This window comes from Dromaius novaehollandiae, chromosome 2, assembly GCF_036370855.1.
Source record: "Dromaius novaehollandiae isolate bDroNov1 chromosome 2, bDroNov1.hap1, whole genome shotgun sequence".
Taxonomy (NCBI): Eukaryota; Metazoa; Chordata; class Aves; order Casuariiformes; family Dromaiidae; genus Dromaius; species Dromaius novaehollandiae.
In genome coordinates this window covers 165,157,903-165,171,380 of record NC_088099.1, presented here as the reverse complement: position 1 = coordinate 165,171,380, position 13,478 = coordinate 165,157,903, and the positions used below count along the sequence as shown (strand labels likewise).

General features: G+C 41.4%; 1 protein-coding gene across 7 annotated transcripts in view; it reads left to right on the top strand.

Moving 5' to 3' along the window:
- The window catches only part of PTK2 (protein tyrosine kinase 2), a 196,084-nt gene that overhangs the window by 137,064 nt on the left and 45,542 nt on the right, over nucleotides 1-13,478 (top strand). For all 7 annotated transcript variants that reach the window (XM_064507919.1, XM_064507918.1, XM_064507916.1 and 4 more), the window contains 2 exons: nucleotides 3,709-3,739; nucleotides 5,794-5,846. In XM_064507919.1, the coding sequence (XP_064363989.1) occupies nucleotides 3,709-3,739; nucleotides 5,794-5,846 (84 nt within the window). The remainder of the gene's footprint in view (nucleotides 1-3,708; nucleotides 3,740-5,793; nucleotides 5,847-13,478) is intronic.

Below are 13,478 nucleotides of genomic sequence, written 5' to 3'. Positions count from 1 at the left end.
ACACGCGTGCGGCCTTTTTCTGATTCCACCATGCTCCTTCGTTCCAAGATCAGCAGAAACCTTTTCATGTGCAGAGCCCTCAGTCTGTGGTCATTTATTGCTTATCCATTCCCACAACTACTGATTCTTCTTGTTGTCTGCTGTGGTTTGCTTTTTCCATCCTTGCCTTGTGCGGCTGCAGTTGAAAATAAGTCAACTTTTCAAAATTTGAACGATAATGAAACACAAATAAATACAATAAGAGAATGTTAACCGTACCACAAGACACTAGAAATTTAGGAAATCCTTGTTTAATGTGGGTTCCGTCTTGTGTCCCTGCGTGTTATTACTCATTAACTATGTACCACTACCACACTTAATACCACTTCTATTCACATTCTCCTTATAAAATGCATAGAATGGGTCTGCTTTAAGAGGGAATCAGGATTTTGTAGCAAAAGAGATGTTTTGGTAAGATCCTTGCTATATATTTTGCACTGATAGAAAGCTGTTCAGTAAATGAAGCAGAGACTCTCAGGAACAGAATGGGAGATCTCATGGTGAGGGCAATTTAATCCTGCCCTGGAAAGCTGGATTCTATCTTTAGCTCTCTTAGAGAGACCCTTTTGGATACTTAGCAAGTGACTTCAGCTTACAGTGCCGGTTGCCACCTGAGGCTGTTTCTCATTTTCTTGCGGCATCGGGGTCTACGTTTGCAGGAGAGATGAACAATCTGATCTGCAACTGAAATCAGTAGGGACCGTGCTTTGAACATATAAAATACTGTGTCTCTGCAGTGTTACGGAATAATTCACTGGTGTTTCTGAACTCCTCAGATATGATAGTGATGTGCCCCATACGAAAAGCCCAGAGGAAAATTAAAAAATTCAATCTTTAGAATACAGTTTAAATAGTGTATATTTAGTATGTCATGGAGCTGCATAGTGAACGTCAAGGAAAATTATTTGGAATAGCTGGTTACTAGTTGAGCACCGGTTATCTTGATTTAGAAATAAGGAAATGATGAAGTTTAACTGTTCAATTTAGTAACATTTTCTTGACGTAGAGGTTTGCACGTGCGTATCATTTCCTAAGCCTTTAAAAGTAAGACTGCAAGTATGTTTTATCAGTGACACACACATGATTCATCAGCACCATCTGAACCATTACATCCAGTGCCAAATCTAGGAAAGGTGCTGGAATATGGACTAGTGCACAGGACGCTTTCACAAATAATTACCGCTGGCGTAGAGATCAGGTGGGACTTCAGGTTCTTGAGTCTTATTCACAACCCTGGGAAGGCTTGCAGAGTAGCAGGCAAAACTTCTGTATCTTTTTCTCCAAGCTTCATGCCTTTGGCTGATACCATCCAGCTCGAATCTGCCCATTCTGGTCTCTCTCTTTTGGGTTCTCCCCTCTTCCCCCCACTCCACTTTTTAGTGCTAGGCTTCTTCAAGCTTCTGATCCCATGCTTGTCACTCCATGCTGCCTTTTAGGAGCTTTGCCTTTGGTTTCCTTTCCCAAAAGGCCTTGGTGGTCCTCACGTTTCACAATACCTTTCTCTCCTTCCTCATGCTTCTCATATAAGCTTGCTGTCCTTTGTCTGTCCCCCAGTTTCAGGTCCTTTTTCTAGTCACTTTGTCTAGCTACTCAAGGTCATCTCCCAAACTGCAGCTCTTTCTTATGTTTGCCTTCCTTCCCACATCTTCCTCTTGAACCCCTAGTCTTACCCTGAGGTGCACCTCTCTTATCCTTTGAAAAATTAAGTTGCACTTCTTCCTGCTCTACACTTTTAAGTACAATTGCCTGTCTTTTTCTTTTTTTTTTTTTTGTCTTTTTTTTTGGTTCCAGTGTCCAAACGCACTAGGAAAGATCAGTCTTTGTAGGCCTGGGCCGGTTTGGGGGCATGTGCATTTGCCCCATAGGCAGGGAGCATGTGGAGCCCAGGTCCGCATGAGAGCTTGAAGAGATGGAGCACGTTCAGTTACTTGCATGCAGGCTTTGGTCCGTGCTAGGAGGGGGGCACGCTAGGTTGTTTAGCGGGCATGGTGCATGTGCACTTTTTCATACGTGAAGGCTTTAAGGGGATTAAGGAGCGTACGCTTTAGCTATGTGGTGCATGTTCAGCTTGTCACCTGCGAGCTGGTAAGGGCTGGAAGATGCTGGTTCATGGAGAACAGTGCTAGGTGCAGCTTGACTGGCATTGGATGTTCTTAAAGGCTTGAGCGTCCTCACTGAAGAGGAGATGCCTTCAGCATAGTTGCAAGGCTGTGTTAGCACTCTGCTGGGCATGCCTGCATTGCAATGTTTATTTTTTTCCCCCCAAAATTGATAGCTTGACCAAAATTAGGCAAACTTGCATTGAGATGGTAAAACGAAACATTCTGATACAACCGCATTCCTGCTCCAAATCATAGAGGCCCAGGCAATTTCCAAAAATAAAATATATGGATTTTTGTTTCCTTTCTTTAACACTGTAAAGGTCTGACCTGTCCCTTAAAAATAAGCTGGCCTGCCTGAGGCAGAAATTCAGCGTGGAAACCATTGACCTGGTTGGTAAAAGTACAGCAGTGCTGTAGGAAACTGAGAATGGATCTTAATGACCTTAATAGGCACTGCTGTTAGCATCTTTTGTCTTTGAAACTTTGCTCCAAATGTGCTTAAAACAAAGCTATGTTGGCGAGCCCAGCTATGTGACTAAAACTTTGGATAACAAAAGAAGTGTAACAAAATACTGTGTTTTGCCATGTAGAGCACCATCACGTCAGCAGTGGGCATTCCTCCACTCTATCCCAGAGCACACAAAGATGAGATTGTAGCTTGCTTTTGTAAGGTCTGGAAATTTCAGGAATTTAAATATAGGAGAAAAAAAGCTCTAGTATTTACAAGATTTTGTGACAACAGTATACAGCGCAATTTTCTAAACGTATGGCTCTTCCATTCGCTTTCAGGTCACTGCATCAGTGTTCCTGTGACTTAGAGATACCCGTCTGTTTTAGTTGCCCACTCCTCTCTCCTTCACTGCATATTTCAATTTACCATAAATTGTTGGTGCCTTTAGTAAAGGCTTAGTAGTTTCCCCATCCTCCTCCCCCACGTGGATACTAAGTGTCTCATTATCAGGAAAAACAACAACTTTGATTATTTGCATCCAAGCATTTATACACAATATCATTATCAAAGAAAGTTACACTGGCAGAGGATTTGCAGCTAGTTTATAAAAAGCTAAGTTCATCTCTGGCTACTGAGCATTACTATCTTACAGTATAAACCAAATGTGAAATTGGTGTAATATGTTATGCGAGCTGGTGATTTATATCAGTTGTCTTGTCTGGAAGTTCAAGTTGGCTTCAATAATTTTATTTATGTTAGTACTTAGCACATCTTGGAGATAAAGGGGAAGCATTTATCAGTAGAGAGATGAGATACTGTCATGCCTTGTGCAGGTGATCTATCAGAGTTAAATCGTTATGAATAAAAAAGGAGGTTTATATATTTTGTATACGTTTTTCTTCTCAAATAAGATTTTGTCAGAAGTTCTGTATCACTGGTTAGAAGATGTGTTGATATGCTGCTGATGATTTAAGTTTAGAATGGTCTTTTGAATCAACATAGTCTGCTGAGAGATTGTGACGATTAATATTTCATGCATGTATCTATTGCACATAGAAAGAGGCTATTTAGAAACTTGAATACAATTTTAATCCTGTTTTCTTCCTTTTTACACAGAAGGTGAAAGAGCTTTACCATCAATACCAAAGTAAGTTTTATGCTTTCATTTTTCATATATTAAAAATTTCTTGAAAAATAGTTCTGCTTAAATGATGCTTTGGGACTTTTCATATCTGCTTAGTTTTTGCTGTTGCTTTTGGAGTCTAGAAGAATAGCAGGTAGTCAGAAGAGACCATGGGACATAAAGGACTGACAGAGGCATTCAGCTATAAGGATACTAGACATAAAACCTAAGGAAAAAGGAAATGCATAATGGGTAGATTGGCAATGGCAAAAAGTAGGATGTTTTGGTTAAAAACTGGACTGGGATGCAAGCTATTTTATTTAAGTCCATGGGTAAATTTACTTATAGGAATGATGCTAAACAGTTTTTGAACTGTGAATTCAGGCTCTCTGTGAGTACCTCTATAATGCTGTTCTGGCTTTTTGTCTCTCTTCTCTGCATATGTGAAATAGAAGACATACTACTTCTATCATAAATCTGTCTGGTCTTCTTTCTTAGTAACACTTGCATAATTGGACCGATCTAAATTGGGACCTCTAGGGTCAGCTGTAATAAAGAATAGTATTCAACACAGCAAATATTTTAACCTATTTTTTAAAAAGGTACTTAAGTAGCAAACCTGTTCTCTAATAACAACTGTGGATGTGTAGAGAATGCTAATCTGTGTCAGACAAATGAATTTGATTTTTCTCTGCCTGTTTTTATGGTGACACTGTATTCAAGGTATGATGACACTTGCTGGCTGCATCTAATAATTCTTAACTAAATTGTGCTAAGACCCCTCTTTTTTTTTCCCTCCATCTCAAACTCTCAGGCAAATAATGAAAGATTTCTCCTTTAAGTCTGTTTGAACTAAGCATGCTCCTTATGTTGCTGGAGACTGTATTCTGTAATACGCTGATAGCAAGCCTATTAACTCTACCTGCTGATTCTCTGCACTGTTAATGTTAGTGTTGAGATTTATTTCTTCTCTCTTTCCTGATGGCACTTGCACTCTTTGTGGCTTCCTAGATTTCTGTTGTTTTCCCGAGCCGCTTTTTTGTTTGTTTGTAATCTGGCTATTTTATTAATAGCCACAGTCTGCCCCAATTTAAAGCCCCATCTCCTCAAATTGGACCTTACCCAGGGGGATGTGCTGGCCAATATCATCGTTATCCAGTTGGAGATAATGGGTGGAAGCCCAAATGAAATGTAGCAGTTTATCGGGTCTTATCCCATTTTTGTGACAGTTTACCCGAAATGAATTTGTAAACTTGAGTTTATTTAAATACAAGTACTATGTATGCTGTTAGTCTGACAGCAGAGGAATGCTCTTTTGTCAAACATAAAAGGATTAGCCAACATCATCTTGCATCTGGAGAAATTTGCTTCCGACAGATGAAATTTCAAACTTCTCTAAGAATGGAAGTGCACTACTCTTTTGCTTTCTTACCATTAAAGTTATATACGTATGTGTATATGGAAAAAAAAATGTTCAAAGAATTTATTGGAATGTTTCTTTTACTAATGATCTTCCATAGATAAAATAAATCCAATTTTAATTGATTTCCTTCATTTACTTGGCATATAACTCAGTTTAAATGCGTTTTTATACAGGGTAAGTTATCCAACAAACAAAAGCTCAATTCATTCATCTGGAAATATTACATATAAAAATCACAGTGCCTGGTGTATAGCTCCACTTTAGATATACTTTTTATCTCCAATATTTACGACAGAAAGCAGATGCAAAAAATTGCAGGCATTGACAGTGTTTAGACATGCACTACTTGATTTTAAATCTCCCTGAAACATGCATTTAGGGGTTTTTTTGAGCGTACCGTGCCGTTACGAATTTATATGCCTATTAAAGCAGTCCTTGTGAAACGTTCCCTCCGCTCGCACTCCCCCAGCTGGCTCGGAAATGGTAGATTCCCTTATTTATTTTTTTTTAGTTTTCTCCCCCTCTAAGCGTGCAGCTGTGGAAAATGCCTCGGCCCCGCGAGTGCCAGTAGGTGCCCTGCTAGCGCGCGCCCGCGGCGTGCGTGACGGCGGAGAGCAATGTACAGCATTCAGCGATTTCAACCGCTCTCTTGCAGGCTGGCCAACAACGAGAAGCAAGGAGTCAGGTCGCACACGGTCTCTGTGTCAGGTAAGGATCGCTACGGAGAAAAAGAAAAGAACCGTAAGTCTCGCTAGCGGCCGCCTTGGCAGCTTTCCACTCGCCGCTAGCACTCGCGTCTCGCTCCCTTGCCGTGGCTTTTCGCAAGCCCCTGGCTCTGCCTCTGTGCGGGGGGTTTCTAACGAGAAGCTGTTTCCAGCCGTCGCTCTGCATCGCATTGCTTGCAAGGACGGCCGTATCCGTGCAGCAAAGCGAGGCCAGAACACTTCAAAGCAAGGCTGGCTGTAAATATTTCCACCAAGTTTTGTAATGACGTAGAATATTTTGGAGCATATTCATGTATATATACATTTACACGTTGTATTTTAAGTTGCTTGAATATGTGGCAATCTGTAGTGTGGTTGCAAAGGAGCTGCTTAAAACAAGGGAAAACAGGCAATTAAATATTAATGGTCACTTTTCTGAAAGAAGAAACTTAACAGCTAATTTCGTGTAGTTGCTGTTGAGATCAAAGTACCGTTACATTTTTCCTGCCGAAAGTCACTGAAGTTAATTGAAGGGTGAGGATGTGAGGTAATATATGTTGTTTTTATAGCCTATGGGCTTCTAAGATTTCTGTTTGGAGTTACTGTATTTTTTTTGTTTTTAAAGTTTTTATACTTGACAGTGAACATTTTTCTTTTGCAGAGTCTGAAAACAAATCCTTTGAGGGACTCAGTGTCTTTCTTAGTAGGAATATGTTTCTGCATCCTTATATGTAATGTTTGCAAAGGAGATTCTCAATGCAAAAGTGTAGCAGTATTATGACATATCCCTATAGATGTATACAATATTTGGCCACAAGCTTCAGGAACCCTTTTTGTGACCAAAATAAGAGTGCCCACTCTTGACTTGCAACCCCACGGTAACGTTTACGTGGCCAATTAGTTGCACATATTATGAAAACTTGCACATTTCTGCAAGAAGGAGAGAAGATGTGTTGATGTTTATTTAATTCCCGACTTTTTATGTTCCTTTCCCCATGACTGTCCTTTTCTAAAGGTGGTTAAGATTCACCTCTTGGCTTAGCAAGGCCAAATAGATCTTGTGCAAGGAAATAAGAGAGAGGATCTGGCATTCAAATGTTCAGCTAGCCACAGAGGTGTAACAGAGCTTCGCAGGTACTGTTACCTCTCGGAGTCGAATAGCAGCTCGTGTTGCTTCAGGACCTACCCAGCAAACTTGGGGAGCCAGAAGTGGACACGCATGAAAAGCATGTGCGCTCTTGGTTTACCTGCATGGCTCGTTTTAGCTGTCAGAAGGAATGGAAATTCCTTAAACGAAGAGGGCAGCGCTTTCTAATTGCTCCGCTCACGCAAAACAGCTTATCTTCAGGAAAAAAAGAAGCCATGCTTCCTTGCCACCCTGGCAGTTTTTCTAAGAAACTCAATACACTGTCATTATTGAAATAGTTATGGTAATAAACGAGCCTTGATTTTATTATGATCCTTCACAATCCTTTATTGCAGTCTCTTTGCAAATTTAGCCCCTCTTGGTCATCGCCTGATACGTTATGTCTTGAGTTAGCGTTGGGTCTCAGAGCACAACCTTGCCTCCTTTCTGTCGAAGCAGCAGTTTGTGGTTAATGTAAGGGAGTTAATTTTAATGCCACGTAACTCTGGAGGTTAGGCTATCACATAAAGATGCGTGGTTGGCAAACAAGAGCTCAGCGGGGGAACCAGCCTTTGAATACAGCATCCAGCAAAACCGAAGCGAGACAAAAGCAGCAGCGCTGCGGATTCGCTAGCTGTCCCCAGCGAATGTCAGGGAGGCTCTAAGGGACAAAGCTGTCCATGGTGACATGGGCAAAACAGGCAGCAAATGTCCCTCTCTTTCTTTCCGATACCAAAATCAAAACCAATTATGTATTTTTCTTGTAGTGAGGCTTTATATCTTTCCACAGTGAAATCACTGTGCTTAAGACTTGTTTCTTATACCACGTTACAAACCACTGGAAACTGATGCAAGACTGGAATGACTCGAGTCATTGCATCTATTATTCAATCTAAGTTTGCTCTTCCTTTTAATAAGGATATGTGTGACACTTTTTTTTTCTGCCCCAAATTTATTTGAAGTGCATGAAGTGTGGCATGGATATCAGTGCATTGAATTTCTACTGCAGAAATCAAGTCATTTGATAAATGTTGTCCCTGGGAGGTGCTTTCCTTAAGAATTTGAGTACCCAAAGGTGTCGACTGGTTTCAAATGAAATAATGTTTCATGTAGACGCGAGGAAGTGTCACTCCTGCTGACGCCTGTAACCGATACCCCCGTATCGGACGACGGAGCCAACAGATGCACGTAACGTTGGGTTAACCCAAGCGGGACAGGGCAGCAGAGCCGGGCAGCTGACAGCATCCAGCACAAAGCCAGCTGTGGGTGATGCTCCCTCGGTTTGCAGGTGACATCTCTGGTGACATTGCAATGACTCGGAGCGAGGGGCTTCCAATAAGATGAGCCTTTATAAATTACCAACAGCTGTAACCAAAGGTCCTTCAGGCCTTCAGTGGATGAAATCATAGATTATCTCCGCTGCTTGTTTGCAGTGAGATCGCGGTTCTGTGTTTAGACTTCTTCCAGTGCTAAAGCTTAATAGCGAAAATCTGAGCTGGGTGTTTGGCAGAAAAATTAAGCAGTTGGACGTATTTGTAGTTTTAATACCCTTAGTTTGAAAGGAAGGTTTCCAAGCAAGTTCGCCCCCAAATTTGGAATGAGCAATAGCTGAAAGCCAGTGTGGAGCATGGTTTGCTCTAAGAGTTCAGGTATTTGTCTGGAGTTTTTGAGGTTTGCCTGTTAATCAGCCTGTTAATGAAAGATTTCTGGACTTTGTTGCCGAAATATTTATTAACATGCCTTGAAACATTTCTGGCCTAGTGAAATGAAAACTTGTTCTTTCCAAGTATTTTCATATGCGAAGGCGTACAAAGGTATAGGGTTTTTAAAACCAAAAATTTTCTGCTCTAACCTTTTCAAACTAGTGAAGGATGAAGTTGGTTCCAGAAATCCAAAGCATCAGATCACTGGACCCAGGAGCCAAGAAAAGTTCTCTTCTGGCTATGTGTCTCTGAACCTTGTTTGACCGCATACCTATTACTGCCTGCCTCTTTTTCCATTTCTTCTTGCAGTATTTGTCTGTCTTGCCCGTTGAAATCGTATGTTCCTTGCAACAGGCACCATCTTTGATCATGTGCTAATAAGATGCCTACCAGTTTTCCCCCAGTTTTTTAAGCATAATAATAATGTTTATCCCTCAAAACTTGTTATGTTTGTTTGCGTGTGTGTATGTGTGTTTATACAAAGGTATAAATAAAAAGCACAATTAAATTTGAGTTGGATTTCAGATTTCTTTGGTATAGATCTGATGTTTTGGCTGAAGTTACTGTGGCTCACCAGAAGCGGCTAGTGCTCTAATGGTGAGATAGTTCCAGCTTTTATCCCCTCCTCCCTCTACATCCGTCTTTACATTAAGAAAGAATTCTTTGTACTTAGCAAGAGTGTACATTTGGGCAGTGGTAAGGCTCAGCTATTTGTTGTGTACTTGAAAACTTGAAAGATAAACACATCTAATTTGCAAAAAGTAACATACCAGTTTGTTATAATTTTATTGACTAGATTTCATGCTGTTTTGCTTGGAGCCTTTATTAAAGTGCTCTTCTCTGGTCTACAGGAACTTACTTTGGCAAGCAGTTTGTTTTGAAATAGCAAACATTGGCCTTAGTAAGGTGATGCACATATTTCCAAAAATAATTATTTACCCAGTCAATTATATATTATAATAAATTCTTCATAAAATGAAATCAATAAAGCCGTAGTTTGCTTGCTTCCTTTTCACATAAACTCCTCCTAACACAGAGTTCCTTGATTTCTTCCCTGCCCACCCTCCCTTCTGTAAATAGGACTAGGAAGAATAAATACCATACTTTTGCATCCGTTGGCCAGTTTTTGTGCCTCCTTTGCACTAAAGGATCCTGTGGCCGTAAACGCTTCTAATCCTGGCTTCACCAAAGCTTGTGTTACACGCAGAGCTGCAGAATACGACATTTCAGGCCCGTTCATTTTGGTGTGGACATGCGTTGAACAAGCAATCACAGCTGACATTGGGATATTCTGGTCCTGGTGGATAAAATAATGCGTCTGTGGGGAAGAAACCACAACTAGGGAAAGACGAATACGGAAGAAGATGGGCCTTTCTGCGGGCGCTGGCAAGAGGCGTGTCCTTGAGGGAGGGTTTAAGGCTTGGCATAGGAGCTGGGCTTGGTTCACAGTGGATGCAGCTTTAATATGTGCTTATTTGGTGATGGGAAATTTGCTTGTGCTGATGTTCCCTGGCTGACATGGCTGTTGTTAGTAACACAAATAGTGTTTTTAAATTAAAGGCAGAAGGGCTGGCGGTAAGTGCATGATTAATGTTAGGGCATAAGCTGCTGATAGCACTGGTGTGCCATTGCCTCCCCAGAGAAGAAAAGCAGAAGGTCTGCTTGCTCATAGTGACTCCTTGAGAAACTCTAACTGCATCCCATGCTTTGGGGACATCCAGGAACATGCCCTGGATAGGAGAAATCCACTGTCTTGGAGAAAGCGAGTTGATTGAAATTGAAGGATTTTAGCATCGGGGAAGGACTGGCTTCCTAGCACACTTCCAGTTTCAGCTGAAGAATCATCGATTTATGGTAGCATCATTACAGGCACTGAAATCACCTCCTGCGACTGAACTGCCGATGATGGCAGGGAAGTGGCAGGAGGTTCCCCTCTGAGGTGCTGCTGATGAGCAGATCCTCAGCTTCAAGTAATTGTCATCTCGTTCATGTCATCTGGCTTAAAAGAAAGTTGGAGGATGGTTTCTCTTTCGAAGGAGATTGGAAAGAATACATCTCTGAGAGCTTTCAAGTCACTTACTTAGAAAAATGAAGCATAGCAGGAGCCAACTGTCAAAATGTAAGAGATGGGGAAAAAGTGCTAAGTGTATCTAGCTGATCTCAGGGTTACAATTAAAAGTGAAATGAAGATGTCGGCCGACAAAAGGGCCTGAATGTCGCCGTGCATGAGGAGGGCTAATCACAGGCAACGCCGTGAGCAAGGACGGAAAGACAAATAAGATTTTATTGAATCACTTCTGCTGGCAAAGCACAGTGCGTGCTCTATTTTGCCATTCCTGTACTCAAAGTGAAGGTCTGCCCTGTGCTCAGCTCTGAAAGGGTTTCTTGTGCAGGACTCCCGTTCCCTTTCGATAAGCCGATAGGGAAAAAGAGGTTCTTTGCCTGAGTTTGAAAAGTGATCTTTTTTTTTTTTTTTGAGATGCTTATTTTATCAAGTCACTTCAAAAAGACGATGCTGAAAAGCACGAGTAAACAATTTGAAGATGAGAAGTTTCTCTGCAGTGCTCATGAGGGTATCCGTTAGGTCAGTTTATATTTGAAAGGACCATCCTCTGCGACCTACTGTTTCCGAAAGGAAAACGACTGCAAAACTCTTAGCGTAAATTATGTAGTTGTGCATTCAAGTTATTCAGTAACCAGGGGAATGTAGAGACTGTACAGCTAGAGGTCTGTTGTATGGTCACAGGACTAGGAGATGTTCAAGCCCAAGTTTTAACATTACTTTTATAACCTTGGGCAAGTCATTGGCCTCCAAGCTCATGAAGATTACTTTTGTCTTAATTAACCCAGCTGCTCTGCTGATTAATAAGATAATATGCTGAAAATATCCTTGCTGCTGCTAAATTACGGTATTTAGGATTCCCATCACACTTGCACAGACTGATGTGTTACCTTCTTGTATTTTAGCCTGAGTAACCTGCTGTTGCTTCTTGCCTTGGACAGTGAGACCAGACTGGACTGCGGTGGCAGTCTGAGCTGATTTCTCGTGTTTAACCTGATTTTCAGTGCCCGGGAAGTGCTCCCTGATGCCGTGGAGCTGGCTCACTGCTTAAGGAGCGCTTTCTGTCCCACGCTTCTCCCTTTGGATCCGTTCTTTTGATTTGAGCCAACGCTTTTGCACTGTTAGTAACGGCCCTGTAGTATGACTACAGAAATGTCCCACGCGTTATTAGGTTTGCTTTTTGTGGTTTACGCACAAGTGCATTTGCTTTGACAAATGCATTCGCTAAATATTCTAACCGCATAATACTCATTTTATTTCAAAAGCTTGAAAACAAATAGGTTTATTCCTTCTGCAGATTTTTTGGGAGACTTTTCTCAAATTATTTAATTCAGGAATATAGGACTAAAATAGAATGGGAATAGGATTTTTTTTTTTTTTGTAGCTAGACTTGAAGGTGTAATTTTAACACAGAGGCATACTTCTGTTTAGTTTAGCAGAATAGTTGCATAAAATTTAACTGTGGACAGTGGCTCATCACAGCAAAGTTTTAATTGCAGGACAGGAGTTGGACTGCGTTTCTGGAGTTACCGGGAGCATACAGGACGTGATGAATTAGGAACACCTGGAGCGTTTGCGGAGTGCTTCACATGAGCTAGGTTAGTCAGGCTTCAGTCAGCTGCTTGTTACCCATGTGTTGATACGAGAGAGCCCAACATTTCATCTGACCTTAAATTATTTTTGTAGCCTGGGTAAACAGGTCAAGAGTTGCAGCATCTCTTCCCTTCCTGGGGTAGCCTGTGCTGCTGCCGGTGGCTGTGTGACCCCTTCTGCTGTTTCGGTACAGGTTATCATATTCCTTTATTCAATAAACACCTTTGCAGCAGTCCCTTATAATAATAGCAGGAGCATCTCTTTGTTTTAGTACTACGTCTAGAGATTCGTTGTGAAGCTCAGGCTTGCATTAGCCTGATAGTGCTGAAATTCGGGCTATTAGGAAGATATGTCCCTGTCATTCCAGTAATATGTCATGTACTACGTAAATATTGGTATTATACTAGCTTACTGAATAATAGTTTGCCCGCTCCTCGAACCTCCTTTGGTTTATAACATTGAATCTCACTAACGTTCTGTTGTTTTGAATGAAATGCTGATTTTCGCAGTTGCTGAACGAGTCCTGTTTGTTTACAGTCACCCTGGCATTTTTTGTGATGGTACTTTGTCGCTTTGATTAAAGTTACCACCTTAGCAAAGCACGAGCTGTACATGGCAGCGCCTTGCCCGTGTGATTTGCATGCGTGAGATTCAGCCTGCGGATCGGACAGCGATTGAGCACATTTGATACTGCTTTAAGAAATTCTGCAGTGTGTCCCTCAAAATCTGGCAGCTAAAAAATTGCCCAGCTGTTTATAAGATAATGCTTTTGCATGACTACATCTGCTTTGATGCTTCCTAGGTTTCTGGAGTCCACAAAAAGTATCAAGGTTTTCCTTTTTTTTTTTTTTAAAGAAGGTACCATAATTCTGTTTTTCTACTTTTGGCTGTGAGAGTACCAGCAGGAGGGTGTGGGGTTTTTTGTGTTGTTTGGTTGGCTTTTTAAACCACATCTCACATTTCCTGAGATAGAGGAAGGAGAGGGAAGGAGTAAAGCGGAGAGGAGCAACCAGATTAACAAGAGAAATAACGGAAGGAGCAGAGCTGTCCTCAGGCTCTTGGCATCTTTGTGCTTCCTCCTCTTCTCTCGCACCTTATGAAGTTGGTTGTGGTTTCTTTGTGTTCTCTTCTGCAAATCTCCAAAATCCTCCA